The sequence below is a fragment of the Rousettus aegyptiacus genome, unplaced genomic scaffold (genome assembly GCF_014176215.1).
Source record: "Rousettus aegyptiacus isolate mRouAeg1 unplaced genomic scaffold, mRouAeg1.p scaffold_m13_p_16, whole genome shotgun sequence".
In the NCBI taxonomy this organism is placed as follows: Eukaryota; Metazoa; Chordata; class Mammalia; order Chiroptera; family Pteropodidae; genus Rousettus; species Rousettus aegyptiacus.
Genome location: NW_023416291.1, coordinates 19,531,675 through 19,550,070, shown reverse-complemented (window position 1 = coordinate 19,550,070; position 18,396 = coordinate 19,531,675). Strand labels below are relative to the sequence as shown.

The 18,396-nt window shown below is 42.7% G+C and overlaps 1 protein-coding gene across 2 annotated transcripts in view; it reads right to left on the bottom strand.

Annotated features, from left to right (window-relative positions):
- The window catches only part of TMEM131L (transmembrane 131 like), a 132,358-nt gene that overhangs the window by 58,469 nt on the left and 55,493 nt on the right, over positions 1 to 18,396 (bottom strand). For both annotated transcript variants that reach the window (XM_016144603.2, XM_016144604.2), the window contains exons 4-7: positions 7,195 to 7,263; positions 3,083 to 3,206; positions 1,634 to 1,750; positions 685 to 795 (exon numbers count right to left, since the gene is read on the bottom strand). In XM_016144603.2, the coding sequence (XP_016000089.2) occupies positions 685 to 795; positions 1,634 to 1,750; positions 3,083 to 3,206; positions 7,195 to 7,263 (421 nt within the window). The remainder of the gene's footprint in view (positions 1 to 684; positions 796 to 1,633; positions 1,751 to 3,082; positions 3,207 to 7,194; positions 7,264 to 18,396) is intronic.

The window sequence follows — 18,396 nt, the reverse complement described above, 5'->3', positions numbered from 1 at the left end:
ATAACATCTTGGTTCAAGAGTTACCAGGAAATATGGACAATCAAAGGAAAAAAATGACCAAACCTATATGCTATTAATAAAATGTATCTTTGCAGATTAAAAGATGCAAAGGTCTCATTATGTATCTTCTAAAATATCAAAAACATGTATTTCCACTAAGCCGCACACGGGGAGAAGAGAAGACAGTGAGACCTTCCTGCAGGAATAGCGTTACTACTGGTGACTGTGGAGGTTCTTCTGTCTCCCTAAAAAGCAGCCTGGCGAGCTTTAACAAGCTCTATAAAACGGTTCACAGTCTCTAACTACAGAATCTCTCAATGAAATATAGCCCAACGGAACAGGCAACCTAAAGGGAAATAAACTTATAAAATATGTACAGGGACTAATGGTTATAACAATGAAAAACTGGAAACATTTCAAAGGACTGACAATACAGGAAAACTACGAAATGTCAACACCATGGACAGTACAGCCATTAACGAGAAATATATGGATTCCATTGATACTTTACATACATATGTTTCTATTTCTATATATCAGGATTTTTTAAAAAAGCAGAAAAAACTAAAATCCCAACTATGCAAAGGAGATATATATATATAGTCTGCAGATGACACATAAATTTAGAGGGCAACCAAGTGCAGTGTTGACTAGCATTCCAAATAAGTCCATTATTAAAGTTACCTGTGTTTGTGAGAGCTGAATGCTCTGGACCTGCGGAAGCAGAAAATAAGCATTTGGGAGCTGCTTTGCAGACCCTTCTGTAGAGATTCCACGAGTACCAATTCCAGATACCTGCGGGAAAACAGAGAATCGCTCCTCTGTTAGTTCTGAAACACATTTGCCAAAACGCTAAAATACCTTTCCAAAGGAAATCTGGATTCATCACCTCGGCATTCAAGACTCTATCCAATTATTATATTTATCTTTGTCTACAAAAAAAAAAGTAATGAAAATTGCTGTATTTAAGCGGAATGGTCCTCACTGCAGCAAATCTTTTCACAAATAGTCATCTTTTCTCATATGGGACCATGTGTTTAGTGGAATCCAGTAAGAAGTCACCACAAAAATGGCCAGACAGATCTTGGCACTTAAATGACTTCATGCCATGTCCTCTTAAAGATGTCACGGGTACAACTTGAGATGAATATTCCCAACTACGTTTGTGAACAACAAAAAGATACCTCACCCTCTCCTTCTAGTGCCCTGATGTGACGAGTGAGCACCCTGAGGTCTGGTCCCCAAGCACGAAAGCCTTGTCCCCTGATGAGAAATGTTCCTGAGCCCGTGTCCCTGGAAATTCCCCCTACAGTTCCCTCCCTCTGGACCGATGTTGGGGCAAGGGCTGTGAGTTTTGAAAGCCTGCTATATTTTCTACTAGAAAACGGTGTGGTAGATTCCTTTGTTTTGTTCCAATGCCCTCCAAAGATCCACGGTGAGAGCTACAGCTTCCCTGGGCGTGACACGTGGGGCAGGGGAGGGGGAAGGCCGGTGAGTTTAGCATCACTAATATCATATCATCTTAGCGGCGTAAACCAGGTGGTGACACTTCCAAAAATCCTTTTTTAAACTATCCAAACCCCTCTGCTAAGTCAACGATCAAACTGCATGACAAGAAGAAAAAGTTACTTACATGATAGGAAAGGACTCCATGTGAGGAGGTATTAATAAATAAGGAACTTTCAATGCTCCCTTCTTCAGTAGGTAAGAAAATAATTCTGAAGGAAGTTTTCCCCATTGCTGGGATTACCTGAAAGAAAGGCACCTAATTAGCCATTTGGAATGGCCCCCCTGAGAATATTTTTTCCTCGGACTTTCTTTTTGATAATTTCTGTGAACAGATGTTTGCATATTCTGCCCCCCGATGTATAAGTGTCACAAATTCCTGAGAATACCCCAAATGGATCAACATCCAACAATCTAAGAAAATTTCAAATAATATAGTACGGATTAAGCGAGATATTGCTGAGCCTTCCCTTCGGGTCAGAGCCACGTGCCCTGCACCTCCTTTTTCTTCCTTCCACACCCCCACATTCAATGCCTTTAACTGACAGTCCTAGCTCTACTTAAATAAAGGAAGCCACCGATGTATAAGTACGTTGATAACAGAAGTCAGGGACAGCGTTTATACAGAAAGACTATTATAAACAAAATATTGGGCTCCCCTTACACCATTTCCGTGGTCCCTGTATTTTTTTTTTTAAGTGCATCGGATAGACATAATGAAGCAAAATATGTAAATAACACCCACTAGTAACTGGGAACTTCATTAGGTTAAAGACCACTGAAATTAAAACTATTAGAAGACTGGGGTTTTGATGTCTGTTCCAGTACAAATTAGCTTTATAAGGAGCCATTCATTACCTCTTAGTCCTACACTTAGAAAGGAGTTCTAACTATCTTAGTGCATTTGCCAGGTGAAGAGATCATGGCACATCCAATTAAACTTGTATTAGTTACTAAATGCTTCAGCCTTTGTAGCCATTTCAAAACAAATTTTCTGATATGGGACCCTGTGCTTAATAGACAGTAAGGATTAACCACAAAAACGGCCAGACATATCTTGGCACTTAAAGTACTTCGTGCCATGTTCTCTTAAAGATGTCGCTGGTGCAACTTGAGATAAAGATTCCTAATTATTTGTGTGAACACCATCAAAAAGATACCTCACTCTCCCCCTTCCAGTGCCTTGATATGAAGAGTGAGCTCTCTGAAGACAGGCCCTCAAGCATGAAAACCATGTTCCCTGATAAGAAACGTTCCTGAGCTCAGGAAGGGAGGAGGCCACGTCACTGGAAATCCCCCCTGTGGCCCTTTAATGATGAAAAAGTCACATTAGGTATGTATCCATTACTACCCAGTTTAGACTCTTTAAACTTTTTTTTTTTTCCATGGGGGTATCAAAACCTCCAAAACTGTAAGTATGAACAGCAGGAAAAAATAAATGCTAAAGCAAACACACAGAAGGACAGAGTTTGGGTAGGAGATGGAGCAGAAAGGAAAAACGTCAGGCCAGAGGAAGCAAGACACCCCGGCGGCACGCCACGGCACAGTGTCCAAGAGTAAGAACATCAGCGCTTACCCTGCAGTGAACGGGAGGCACGTGGAAATGCCTCGCGGCTGTAAACACTGAATTCACCACCACCTCGCTCTCCCTACTAGGGTTATAAACATAGAGAATCTTGGCTGCAGGGTGTCCCAGGAACCTAGGAGAGGAACAAGGAGAAAAAGCAATGTATATTTTGTGGTTATCAATATAACTATCCATCCATCCATCCATCCTTCCATCCATCCATATATATTCTTTAAACCAAGAAAGTTGTTGATGTTCATTATAAAGTAAAAGGCAACAATTATCAAATTCTGTTATTAATAAAACATTTAATCCACAAGTGTGAAAAAAAAATTCCTTTCTTTTGTAAAACTCACAGCCAACCCACATTAGCACCCCACTGGTTTCTGTGTTAGAAGAATTCAACCCATCTAGGCCATTAAATGCTTGCAAAAAGCACACAGTGGGAACGAGGTACTTGTCCGACTTGGGACTCTAAATCAAATGAAAATATGTTTAGACAGGAAACTACTCGTAGAAAAAAAACGTTTCTTAGGGTTTGCTTCCTGAGTAATAAATTTAAAGAGGCTTTTGCAGGGAATGAATTTCAACTTGCAAAGAGACTTCATTAAATCTTATAAAATGAAAACTTAATTGTTGCTAAAAACCAATCTTCTAGGAAAAATGAAAACCCTGCATCACTTTCTAGCGGTGGTTCTTACCCATTGAAATCATGAGTCTGTCAGAACACTGATGAAGGTTTGGCTCCTCCCTCCACAAACATGCACACACACAAATTTATTTATACTTACTTTCAAAACTCCATGAACCTCAGATTAAGAATCTCTGCTGGACAGCAGGTACCCTAAAGACCTTAATGCTGACTTTCCCGCCTACAAGGCTGCCCTGACAAAGGAACTATAAGAGAAAAAGAGCTGGTCTCTAGCCCACCTACCTGGAGTGACCTGCAATGTTCCCTCTAAACCTTCACCTCTGGGTCCTGCTGCCCAATACCAAATTCTCTCTAGTTAAATTATGCTGCAATAAATAGAAAGCCTGCAAACATTTCACTGAAGTCATTTCTCCAGTTTTAATACCCTCAGTGGCAGAGACCCAAATATACAGTTCTCATTAGTAAGCCTCAGAAAAAAAACACACTATATTCTGAATCTGGCAAAAAATTCATTTACATTATGCTTGTATTTTTCTGATTTTCTTCCAATTTCTCTGATATTAGAGATGTGTGCTTCTAGAAAAATGAAATGTTGTTTCTTTTATATACAACAGGATTTTAAAAATACTGTATTTATTACCAGCAAATCCTTGGGATTTTTCTTCTAGCTTTTCTTTCTAGTTTTAATCACAGGTCTTAATAGGTTTAATGTGTCCAATGTGTATTTTAAAAAATAAGTCTTTTACAGCCAGTTACAAGTAAAATACAAATCAGTGTATCAGTGTGACTAAAATCTTGATTTTTTCCCTTAGATTACACAACTAAAATTTTCTAACACTACCATAAGCATAAAGGGGCATCTCAGAAAGCCCTATCTAAGAGTATCAGGTCTACATTTGTCTTTTCTCTCAAATTAAATAAAAAGACACTTCCATGAATCGATCAACAAAGTTATTAATAGTTATCTTCAAAGCTTTATATTCCAATTCACACAACTGGAATCAAAGATTTTTCATTTCAAAGGCTACAAAGATCTCTCAGAGAAACACATTAGAAAATAAGGCTACCAAGCCACAATGCAACAAAGCCCAAGGACTGCATCCACCAGAAACCTCGCCAGACCTGACAGAGAATGCTGGCTGAAACCTAGTTACCACTGTGCTATTTTTATTCCATTTTTTTTTTTAAATTCTATTTTTAAAGATGTTATGAGGATAAGAATTTCCTTCACTAGTGACAACTGGAAGATGCTCTATTAATTTAATGCTACAAAAGAATGATTAAAATCTCTTATGAATGATGAGCACTTTTAATCTCAGGATCAGCAGACTATTAACCCTAATATAAACCCTAATAAGTACGCAGAGAGCAACTTGACAGTATGACCCTGATTCTGCACCCTAGAAAGAAATCATAGTTATGAAAGGGATGGAGTTTGCCAAAAAGTCAACCTCGAAATAAACAACAGCAAAAGCTGAAACACGGCAATGAAGAATCAGAAAAACTGTCTAAAGTTTTAATCTAATGCCTATAAATTATGTCGATTATCAGAAGGAAGGTAAAAAAACTAATTTTTAAAGTATTCTAATTTAAACTACCGTTTCTTCTTACTGAGATTTTAAAATTTTCAGGAAAAACAATTTATTCCAAGAATTATATACTAGATAGATTTTACTCACAAGAAAAAAAAATAGCATGGTATGTGCTGTTTTAGAAATTAGAAGATTTATTCCGTCACTTCTAGTAAAATGACCTTGAGCAAACTGCATTACTCCTCTGCAACAAATGTATAAGCACGTTGTAGTACATGCCTGAACACACACGCACGCACGCAAACATACACACACTCACACACTCGGACAACTCCTATCCTTCCAGGATTTAACACTCGAACGATGAGACACATGACTGTACTTTGAGAACTACAGAAGTACTACATAAACATAACTGAACCGTGCAAAGGTGGCCCAAGTCTAAAAGTTAGCGACCTTTCCAACCCAAAGACTTAAAACATTTTTTTCAACATGCTTCCAAGCCATCAGGACCAGCAACTGATATCTATATAAGCAAATTAACATACAAAGCTAATATATGCATAAATCCATGGGCACTGATCACAGGATTTTTATGTTGCTGAAGAGTAAATATATCACACACAGCCAGCGCTGTATGACCTGGAATTGTTATCCTAATCTAACTGTACTTAATACGATCCACCTTATTACATCCAATGATCAGTAATACATCCTGAATTAAAAGTTCTTTTCACAATAAGGACTTTTCACAAAAGCAAAGTGCTCTCTCAGAATCTGAAATCCGTGAGGTTTTACTATAAATTTAGCATCTAAAAAAGTTACTTTACCTAAGAGTAAAAATATAACAATTCATAAATTAAAAAGCAGGCACGCAGGCTCCTATAAAGTCAGCAGTCTCCCTTCACAGTTTTGTCTCTTTTTCCTTTCACAGAATCTTCTTGAAAAGCTCAACAACGTACTTGTAAATTGAAAATTCGCTCTCCCTCACTTCCGTGCTAACTTTCGATGATCAGAAGAAAATGGGAAGAAGGCTATCCAGATGAACACGGGAGGGCACACCATGGGGACCGCCACCAACCCGGCCCGCGAGCCCTCCCAACACCGTGGTTACTTTATTCATATAACTCTTCTTGGAACTCAAAGAAGCTCTTTGTACAACTGAAGTGACGGTCCAGGCTGCTAGAGCAAACCAAGTTTTTACACCCGAAACACTCCTTTAACTTTTACCCTTGCAACTGCTGATTCGAGATTACATCTGTTCAATGTGGCAATCCTTTGCACCAAGGGAGTTAGATACTTTACATGTCAGACTTCATCACAGCCAACAAGAGTCCTTAAGTTTCCTCTTCGGCACAGCTTCGCCCTCCTCTTCCTTAATTTCTCTGAGTTCCCAGTTTAGTCCCTCAACTGACACTCAGATCACATTCCCTTTACCTTGTACTTCTTAACACGATGTAAGAACTGTAAGTAATTACAGCTTACGTGCTGTCTTCCCCACTTAACTTGTTTCCAAAGTCTTAATTATAATAACTAATGTCTGCACAGGGCAATTTTGAATCCTCAAGCATAGAAAGCAGTAAAAACGAGTGAGTAAATGAATCTAATTTAAAAAATTGAAAAACATCGATATTTAGGTTTTCTTTCTAAAATAATCTGATTTATTTCAGAAAAACAAGGACTTAATATTGACTTCTCATTAAATTCTAGTCACTATAAATGATTATAAGGTATAGTTATTAAAATATAAAGAAAGGGCTAAAACAATTCTTACACCCTCCGTTCCACATAAATATTCCTTTTAACAAGTCCTGGGATCAATATCACTTGCTATGATTAATATACTTTAAAAGTACTTAACATCATACATATATAAAAGATATCCTAAACCAATAACACAAATAAGTTATTAAAAGTTATAAATTAAAGATACTTACTGAATTCCAAAATCTAGAACTGATGGCTGAAAATGTAAGCCCTTTCCACTAAATAGTTTGTCTGAGAAGCTAAAAAAAGAAAAGAAGAGAGAGATTAACTTTTGTTGTAGCTTTAAATTTTGAATGCTAAGTTATGAGATACAATTGTATTCCCTCATAGATGAGTCTGAACTAGATTTTAAACACTAAAATTGAATTATGGGAAGTCTAATATAATTCTACAGTTGCAAAAATTTAAGATACTCTTAGATTGTGGTTAATATACCTTTATATCAAATGTACAGATTCTGTAAGCATTCAGACAAAAATGTGAGTGAATCTAATTTTTAATAGACTTCATTTCCGGATGAATTCAGATACCATGACTATCTTCACAAACCTCAAATAAAGAAAAGACATACAAGTACGTTGGATGGGAATGAGGGTGGGATTGGGGAGCTGGCGACGGAGAAAGCTTCGGCCGCTAAACATCTTAAGGCTTATAACAGGGAAAAGATGGGTGCAGGGCCAGGGTTGTTCCTGAAGGCTGAAACCATGCCCAGATCTGTATTTTTAAGGATAACCATCACATAAAATTTCACATGGAGGGACATGGTAGGATAACCATCACATATTATTTCAGCAATGGTTAATCATTATTACGATTTTGTTTTCCTCCAGAATCAAAAGCTACCACAATTAACATACCAAAAAGCATGTAAAGAAGACACAAAAAAAACATAAGGTCTAGGGGAGGGGGAAAGGGGGTAGTAGAACGGAGGAAAATTAAAATCATTTCTTCAATTAAAAAATAAACAATAAAACATTTTTAAAAAACATAAGCTCTAATAATATGTAAACATACTTAAAGACATAAAATATAAAAATGTTATATATAAACGTACATATATACAGATATATACATGCATGTGCCTAAACACATATATACATGTATACATATACATACACATAAACATATATACACCAAGGAAATATTAACTGTCATATGACACTTTAAAAGCCATGTAAAAATATTTAACTGAAGAAGCTTCTAAACGTAACATATATGACTGTTTTCAAAGACTTGAGCCAGCTTTCCAAAATACAATCTTTCCATTTTCTTCTCCCACCACATAGCCCTCCACCAAGCATGGCTCTGGGGCTGCTACAGGAGCAGACATCTGAGTTTCAGACCAACAGAAGCTTTGTGACCTCCAGCAGCTCCCTTTCCTATTTTCCTAGATGGTACAAACAAGATAGAAACCAGAGACCAGAGACCCCCTTCCAAAATCCTCTTCTCATAGTGAGAATCACGGCTGCAATCTTTTCTTCCTTCATTTTTTTGCCTCTATATAAGCTTCCTGTTCGCCATCCTCTCTTCCAAGACTCCTTTCTCTCTCTATCTGCATTTCCTTTATTTTGTCTCCAACATCAGCCCTATTAATGACAAAAGTGATGCCTCAGTCTCCAGCTGCCTATCCTTCCAATCCCTCCTCTTGTGTTGAGCTTAAGCAGAAAAGAGGCATGTTATTTGCTGGGTCCCTTCAAACTTCAAAAGGCCAGGACTAACTCCATGACTTACTTGCAAAAAAAGGCCACTAACACACCCAGTAGCCTCCAGATATGTTTTGAGGGGCCCCAGAAAGTGATGAACACACAGAGGTGCCAACAAACGGCTGCATCACGGCCATGCCACTCCAGACTGAGCTGACCAGGGCTCAGAATTCCAGAAGAAGAAAACAGGTAACTTCGCATGCCAAAAACGATCGTACAAAAGTCAAGCTACTATATCAGTAATAAGCAAAATAACTACTGATGGTCTCCTTCCTCTCTCGTGTACCCAAAGTGGATTTATCATCCGATTTCACATACAACTTCTGAATGAAGATGGTTTAGAGGACTGAAGTAATTCACCCAAGATCACACAGCTACTAAGAGACGGAGCTCAAATTCCGATGCCCATCTGTCCAGGTTAGAAACATGAACCTAGCATGGCGTTCAGGCCTATTCAAGTTCGCGTGACTTCCCCAAGGAACCGAGGCAGTCTTGCCCACTGGGTGAGGGCTTGGGCTTCGGAGTCCAGACAAACTTGGCTTCCAGGTCCAAGGCCATCATGTTCTAGCCCTGAGAGGTACTTAACTCTTCTCAGGTCCCAGCCTTGCTATCTGTAAAAAGTGGAGATGACAATAGTATCTACCTTGCAGTCATCATGAGAGGATAATGGCTTCGCTTCATGACTGGCACCGAGTTAAGTGCAATAAACATTGTATCATGTTACTAAGAGGAGGATTCTCATCTAACAAGAACAATGAGAACAGGAGAAGCCAATTGAGCTTGGAGTCAGAGCTGACTCTGGATTTAAAAGACCCAAATGAGGTAGCAGCAATTATTTCTGAACAGAACAAATGAAATATAAACCTGGGTCATCTCACAGCATAACAGATTTTGAAGTTCCATAATCAGGAAGTTTTACATACCCAATGAAAACCAAAAGGTCCAACCCGAAATTGGTAGAAATGTCAGAATTTCTCTCACTTCAAAGAAGTCTCTATTTTGACCTCACGGTGGAGAAATAAAACCATATCAGTATTTTTCCTTTAAAAGTCAGAACAGATTAGTCTTTCTTACTGGTTGGTTTCTGCTCACTCGACTTTAAAATTTGGAAACCGGATCAAGTTACAAGGAGATTTAACATTACTACATAAATTTAAATGTTAGACCTCACAGGTCAAACCATTTTTGACAAAGGCATTGACCTGAAGAAAACTCACACTTATGCACACAGTCTCAAGTATTTATTAAAGACTCAAGGGGGGAAAAGCTGCAAATCACCAAATTTAGCTAACTATGGACACATCGACAATTATCCTCAAATATCAGTGCTAGCTAAGAAATTACACTGTTTAAAGATGCCAAAGTTTTCATTTCTAAATTGACAGCTTCAAAAAGATGATGCTTCAAGAGTGATCGCAATAAAAGATAAAATTCCCTCCTTTTTTCCCCTTTCTCTCAAAAGTCAGCATTAGCCATTTCACATTTGTACCCTTAATAATACGGATGATTCATTTATGCCAAATCCACCTGGCCTCTCTCTCACCTTAGGGGTCCCCGCACCTGGCAGAAACACATGACTCCTGTAAAAAATAAACTACGAATTTATGCCATATAATTCTAATGTTCACTATTTCCCCATCTGCAAGAGAATTGTAAAAAAAAAAAGTTATTTATTAAAAGAGAAGAATAAAAAAGAGGCCGTTTTGCTTCTTCTACAACAGGAGTTAGGCACAGGGAGGGACAGTGATATGAGCTGAGTGGGCTCTTGTCTACGGAGACCCTGTGCCATACATTCCCGCGGCACTCGTCTGAGAGACACCCGCCTTCTTCAAAGAGCTGAGCCTTCCCTCAGCCACAGGACACGTGGACAAGGAATTCCACGTGCTGTCTAGAAAGAATAACTTTGCCTTAGATTACCTAACATTTTTCCTTTCGTCTTCTCTTTGTAAAGAAATTTAAAAACTCTGTATATAGAAAACAAATACAGTTCAAAAAAGTGGCTAGCATAAAAGCAATTCCACTGGAGATGAGAGGACCTGGGTTCAGGCCCCAGCTATGACATGAGTTCCCGTGTGACACAGGCTTTAGTTTTCGGCAAATTGAGGGAGCTGGACTAGGTGACTCTGAGATCCTTAGAAAAGGGTTGGGATGCTTAGATTCCTTATTCCTAGGAAAATTAATCTATCTACTGGTATCATTTATATCCTTTAGAATAACTCAGTCCAGGAACTTATATGTAGATGGAATAACTATCACCAACTCTTCTGACCTTTCGCAAATGTTATTTGACCAAAAGACATCTTTTCAAACACCATGAGCCACCTCTCCAGAATGAGCGACAGGGCCCGGGGACTCCAGACCCGGCTTCATAGCTCCTAGCTCTCTGGCAAGGCCTGGCTGCCCCAGAGCAGGTGGCGCCTCAAGGAAGTGTCTCCCCTCCAGGTTGTAATCCAGGAAGCTGGACAAGGCTCGGCCAAGCAGGATGAGCAAAACTCAAAAGGTCGAGAGAGTCGAATAAAGAAAGAAAAGGGAAAACCTACCTAAAAAAAAAAAAAGAAAAAAAAAAAAGGTCAGGACAGGCTTCAAAGGGGTGGAGGGGGAATGGGCCTCGGCGAAGAGCTAACGTGAGTGGAAAGTGAAGGGAGGCCACCTTCAGCACGGCTCAGGAACGCACAGGCCGCGTACGGGGACCACCATCAGAGCAAGGAAAACACGCTAGAAAGTTGGCTGCTGGCTCTGAGTAGAGTGTGGAGCCTACATCACGGAGGAGACGAGTGTGAGCAGGAGGGAAGGAGGACGCAGAGAGGGCAGCCCTGGGACAAAGACAGCTTCGCTGGACTGTGAGGACGGGGGACTCTGCTGGTCAGTGCCCGCCATGACGCTCACGACACAGGTCTTGGGTACTGTGGCTCAAGGTAAACCCGAAGGTTTAACTGAAGTCTAGAGCACACCGCCATGTTTCGGAAGAGGACCTGCAGAGGCCAGAGTCCTTGCAGAGCAAGTGAGAGACAGCAGTGACCACTACGGGGAGGAACTATCTGGCTCTCCACAGCCCTAGACGGACTGGCTTCCTTCCAACTGCCTCTAGAAGCCCCGACATCTACAGCTGGTGCCTTTCAAATGTAAACTCTTTCTATACCTGGAGAGCGTTACACATTTTAAAAAAAAATTTTTTTGGAGCCTATGACAAGGGCTTTAGCCACTGGAGGAGGGTAAAAGGGTTATGTGGACAAGAGAAAAGGCTTCCCATCCATTTCACAAGCCCTCAGAGGTGACAAAGTAAACCACACCGAAATAATGCTACTGTCTAGATTCCATGGGTTTCAAGGGCATACTTATTATGCAAATGAGCTACTTACTGGGCTATTCTTAGAGTCACAAGAACATGGGTGCCTATTAGGTCCCAGGGCTGGGGAGACCCCAGATGCCCCTAAGGCAGGGACTCCTGCATTGTTAATTAATTCCCTCAGACTCCAAGTGGGAAACAGCTATTTCTAGGACTCTGCTGCCATTCCCAGGGACCTTGGAGGAACTGAGTTGTTTTCCGTTTTGCAATAAACCCGGAATTGATGGCTGCACAGATAGATACAGGCAGCCCCAGCCTGGGGGCAGCCCTTCCTGAAGCTGGCCCATCCCACGGCGAGGTCGCCCCAGGCTCCCCGCAGTTGGTGCCAACACTGCCTGAATCGCTTCTGTGATCTGAGGTAGGCGCCCAGCCCCAGGGCCTTCAGGAAAAAGGAATGGCCCGAACTGCATGACTTATGAAATGAGTTCTAGAGCTACGTGCTCCATAAAATTCTACATCATAATCTTAGGACTACAAGTTGCTTTCTGCTTTCACTTTTAATTAAAAAAAAAAAAAAAAAGTTCCCGGAAGTTTGATAGGAAAAAACATGACATACACAGGTATGTCCTCTTATGTGAGAGCTGCTATTCTTCCTGGTAAATTACTTAAGAACCACTTAACGATAAAGACAGAAGCTAGTATTTTGGGTGTAAAAAAGTCATTTGGTAGAACACGGTTTTTCTGTTTCTATGAAAGCCTCAGGCGTCAAGGTCAAAGCAATAAAAGGAAAGTCCTTGGAACAATACCAAGAGTGGTCAGTTGGAGGCACTCTCACCTACAAGATATCTTGGGATTTAAGCCACCAGGCACGCTGATGGCCCAGCTTTCCTAAGGCCAAGACAAAAGTCCATGCTAGTCTGTCCCCTGAGTTGCTGATGACCTCTTCAGTGGTCATGCCGCCCATGGATGAGGTGTTCCTTCTGTCAAAGACTAACCTCTCCCACCGTTTCAGGGTAGGGCCTGGGCTCACTCCGGGGCCTCAGAGCCTCCATCCTGCCCTCTCCAGGATCCGTACCATCTCCCTCCCCACTCTTTCTTCACTCCAAGACAGACTCCTGCCCCGCTCACTCGAGAAGAAGCCCTGATGGTTCCCCGCCTGCTCATGTCCTCTTCTTCCCCTCGTAGTCAAACTGTTGGCAAAAGTGACAGCAGCAGCAAGTTCATTTATCGAGCACGTACAGTGTACCAGATGCTGTGGCCAGCGCGGTACTATCCCATGGAATCCTCGGAACCCTGCGTGGGTAGTAGCATTATCCCCTTTCCACACACGCGTTGAGTGTTGACACGACTTGCCGAAGCCGGCTCTGCGGTGGGGGCTGAATGGGAGTCTGAGTCCACACTCAGAGCCCCTACACTACCCTGCCTGCCGTACCCCTTTTCCCTGGCACCCTGCATCCTCACCTGACCACGGCTGCTCTTGCTGAGGTCATCAATGATGATAAGCTGTGAAGTCAAGCACTGAGCTCCCTTAATCTCTCCACTGGCTACCCTCTCTAGAAGTGCCCTCCCTTGGTTTCTAGGAAATCTCACCCAGTCTTCCTCCTACCCCTTCGGCTGCTCCTTCTCATCTCCCCGGCAAGCTCTCCTCCCTCTGCTTATCTCTCCCATGGTCCTGTTCCCTTAGCTCTTCCTCAATTGTTACTCCTCCAGGCCAATCACACCCACCTCCGAGGTTCACCTGTCACTGATAAGGTGACCTTTCCTATACAGACATTTCTCCTTTCTTTGGCTGTCTAGCCCCTGAGCTTCCTTACTATATTCACAGGTTTCCCACTGTCACCCCATCTGAATTGTGAAAGAACCACTTACTAATTTTACTAGCCCTGCTTGCAGTTAGGTGCTGGCACGTGACCTAGACTTGGCCAGAGACACCTGCCTGAGGCCGGGCATCGGGAGCTGATGGAAGGAAGGAAGGAAGAAGGAGAGGGAAGGAGGAAGGGAGGGGAGAAAGGGAAATCACTCTGGGGGCGGCCACAGCAGCTGTGCAGAGGGGGCGCGCGGAGAGGCGCAGTATCCTCGGCAGTGCACTTTCGTGACACAGTTTGGCTGCGGTTCGAGCTGCTAAGTCCCCTTCGGGCTTGTTTGTTTTCTGAGCCGGGTTCTTAAGCCTTCCTAGAGATTCTGTAAGCTGCCCAACAGCTTTTCAATAAATTCCTTTTCTGCTTAAATCAGCCAGAGGTGGTTTCTGTGGTCTGACTGATTCATTTCCCAAGCCTGCGTATCTGTGGCCTGGACTCTGCTGAGCTCCTGACTCGTGTTTCCATCCGACCCAGACGCCGAACCGTCAACGGCCCACAGGCACCTCCAAATGGGATCCGAGACCGGGTTCAACAGCCCGCCTACTCTCCCCAGCCGCTCACGGCACTGTGTGGCCCTCTGGGGGGAGTGACTGTGTGGCCCTCTGGGGGAGTGACGGCCTACCTGGCCTACCTGCCCAGCCGGGAGCCCAGATGAGGCCCGGACTCCTGTGCCTGTCTGAGCTCCCCGTGCGACTGCTGCAGATGGCTATCCTGGGAGCCGACATTTACGCCACTCAGGTCTCTCCTCTCCTTCTCAACAGCAAAAGGTGCTGCATTTGCACTTTATCTAAAGAATTTTACAGTGCATTATTACACTTACACATTTAATCATACCACAGTCCACATGCTCTAAAGAACTCCTTCAGCTACGTGGTTATTAAATAACTTTGCAAAAACCTATAAAAGAAAAGGCCAGTAATTAAGCTCGTGTTTCCAAACTTCCATTCCAACTTTCTCCTTCCTGCAACATATAGCTTCTCATCTATGGTTTAAAGATTTCATGTTTTTTTTTTTTCCCTCAACTCTACTATGTGTTAAAATAATTAAGTATGATTTTTAAATCTGCAAAACACGTTTTGCACTACCTTTCAGCTCAAGGACAAGTTAGCATGAGAAAGTAATTCAGTATTAAACGTCTCCAGCAGTCACAGAGTTGGGCAGATGCTACACGTCAGGAAGACGAAGCCCAAGCAGAGGTTCACACGGATGATAAAGTGGGGAGACTGGCTGGGGATGGACTTTTCCCTCTCAGTCACAGGAAGACAACGCGAGTTTGTGCAATACTACAGCTCTTATTTTAGAAAACTAACTTTGAGTTCTCAAAGTGTCCATATAACTTCAGACAGTAGACTCTGAACGTGAATCAGCTTTTTTTTTTTTTTTTTTTTACAAGTTCATCTATGACCCTTAAAGCAACTCGGTAGCTAAACTTACTCATATTGTAAAAGCAGCAATGCCAAGGCCTGCGAGATTCATTTCTTCACTCCACCTGCACGGAGACAGTGCCACAGCGAGGGCGGTGTGACCCAAAAATCCAAAACTGAAGAGGAGGCTGGGCTTACAGTCTCACATACAAGGTAGAGCACAGTCCATGGAGGAAAAGATAGGCTGGCGGTTAAGGAAAAGCATTCTGGAAGAAGCGGCCGTGAGCAGGGCCTAGCAGCGTGGAAATGCTGTCTCCTGGTGAAGAATGGAGGGAGGAGATCAGGGGAGGAATCAGCGAAGGCATGTAGGCTGCAGAAAGGCTGATACGTACGGCAACTTCTTGGAGTTTCTTGGAAGATATAAAAATAATCCTATATAACTTCACGTCCCAGAACAATTTTAATTCAAACACAATGAACAGATTGATTATTTTTAAACCCCAATGTGGGCAAACACAGCAAAAACAATCCTCAGGCAATTACAAAGAATATTAACAATACTGTTCGAAAAAAATCTAATGAAAAATTCCTCAGCTTTTTAATTGTCCCTTGAAGGGCCAGCCTCATGGCCCTCTGGGCTGCGGGGAGTGAAGGAGCCTGGAGCCCAGAGCCTCAGTTTACTGGGAAGAGCACAGCAATTGTAGTCAGTCCTGCACAAGGTGCACTTGTACACCTGCAGCATTCCTATTTCTCCCAATACCTGGATGACACTATTTGCAAATTCAAGTCTTCTCCCTTTAAAGCAATTTAAAAAAACCTACCCTCTGAATGTAATTTTTAAAAGGGCATGCGGAAGTTGTTCTTTTCATTGGACTGGTAAGCTGTCCACTAGACACACCAGTGTACACCACACACTTGCCCACAGGGCATAACTTACTACTGCTAAGCGCACTTATGTGATAGAACCCCACTGTCAGAATGGCTTAAAAGCTGATTTTTCTCACGTGAAACCCAAACAATACCGACACTGGAGAAAGTAATCTAGAGTATGCCCAGAAAAACAAGCAGTCCTAAACACAAGGCAGAGGGGGCTGGGGTTTATTTCCTAGGGATTGGGGGGAAGGCAGGGAGTGGTAACTTAAAAAACTGTGTTATGTTAAAAGCAATTTTCCCTTGAGAAATAATGGTAAAGGTTTCACGCTTTCCCTTCTGGAGTTTTGTGACAGAGGCTGTTCTTTGGCCCTTAATTTCCTTTCTCTCCTTCTTCCACGTAAATTTTAGCTGGTCACATTTCCCAGGCTCCCTTGCAGCTGCGTACGGCCACAAGTTCCAACAAATGGGATGTAAGCGGAAGTACTGCATGGAAGCTTCCAGAAACCCTCTGGCCCTTTCCTCCCATCTGCTGCCATGAACACAAATGTCTCCACCTTGCACCAGAAGCCCAGAGCCGGCATCCCAGGGTCAGGAACGCAGTGAGTGACCTGGAGACAGCCAGGTCCTAAAGGCTTCCTGGAGCTGGAGGATACACAGCGCTAGACTCTCACTGGGGAGGGAAAACACAATCTTGTTTTAAGCCCCTGGCATTTTGTACCTCTGTCACCTGCAACTTCATTCGAATTGAAAAGGCTCCTCCTTTTCAAACACCAGCAGCTGCCAGCGGCCTCTGCTCAGCAGGGCTAACACCAGCCACTGGCCCAGGGCTCCAGCCTTGGCCTGCCCCCCACCACCCTGGGTGGGGGTGGGGGGACTCCAGCAGTGCCAGCCTTTCACGTGGTTCAGGACCAGAACCCAATCAATACATCAGAAGGCTAAGTGGCCAAGACAATAAAAGTAACCCAAACATAACCCAAATGTGATGGTAAAACAAAGAAAATTCTAAGAAAGGATGGCTCGTGCTCCCTCTCACTGGGAAGAGTCACTGACTGTGGGGGTCACTTTGGTGGCTGCTCTGGTCACATGCAGTGCCAGCTGAGAAATGCCTGTATTTGGGCTGCCTGTAGGACGAGGGACGCAGAAACTACCTTCTAGTTCAGAACCTTTCGTTCATCACGTGCAGGGACGAGTCCCATAAAGGGATGTGCAAGGACCTCAGTGAGACTGTTCAGGGAACCCAGACTGAGGTGGCCACAGCAGAAGTAAAAGGGCTGCCAGAAGGAACAAACAGGTGATGATGTCCCCACCTGGCCTCCTAGGAGTAAAGTCCTAGAAGGAGCCTGGCCGGTAAGAGCCCAACGCCCTTTACACTACACCAAAGGCAAGTAATAAAAATTATTCTACTTCTTTAAGAGTTATTGAAACTGCCTCGGTTATTGAGACACATTGCCTCCTTCTCCTGGGGTGATGGGCATGAACCTAGAATGGCAAACAGCTCCCTACTGCTCTACTTAAAGTCCATTTGACACTGTGTCGAACTATAGAGTTCTTGCAGAACCAGAAGAGGAAAAACAGGGGAAGGCAGTGTCCCATTTCCTAGTCAGTCTTGGGAGAAAGGGATAAGATTATAACAGAGAAAAAGTTTGCTCTGCTCAAGTCCCAAGGCCTATAGGGTCACTGGGTCCCAATCAGAGAAGAAACTAACAAAGGCGAATCAACAAGAAAAATTAGTACAAGAGATCATCAAATGTTCTAGCAATCAGAATTTCAGTTTCCACTAGTATAAAGGAACATCCCAGGAGTCAAAGAAATTTGTATTTTAGGAGCTTTGCAAAGTGCCCAGCAAAGTGTTTGCCCAGGGAGGGGAGAGGGATCGGTTTTAAGGTCAGCAGAAACGCAAAATTGTAAAGGTTCATACTCCGAGCTCCATGGGCTTGTAAAGCAGCAAATCACGCTAAAACAAGGCTAAAAGGTGTCTCTTTCAGAAGTTTATGGGGGTGGGGGGGACGCCGCCCCCAACTGAATTCAAGGGAGCTGACAGCTCCAGGCTGCATTCCACCAGCACAGCAGGAACGCAGCAGGCGCCACCCTTTCGATTCAGCCCAAGAATTTAATTGTTCTTAATTACAGAGACGCCACTCATATGCAAATAGTGCATGAAGGGTTTCCTTTTAAATTGTAATTTTCCTTTCAAACTCTGGAGGCACTGAAGTGTTATTGCTGAAGATGTCACGGAAGAAAGAATGGCCCCGCTGCGGTCACTCAGGCCCAGGAGAGAGGCCCCCTT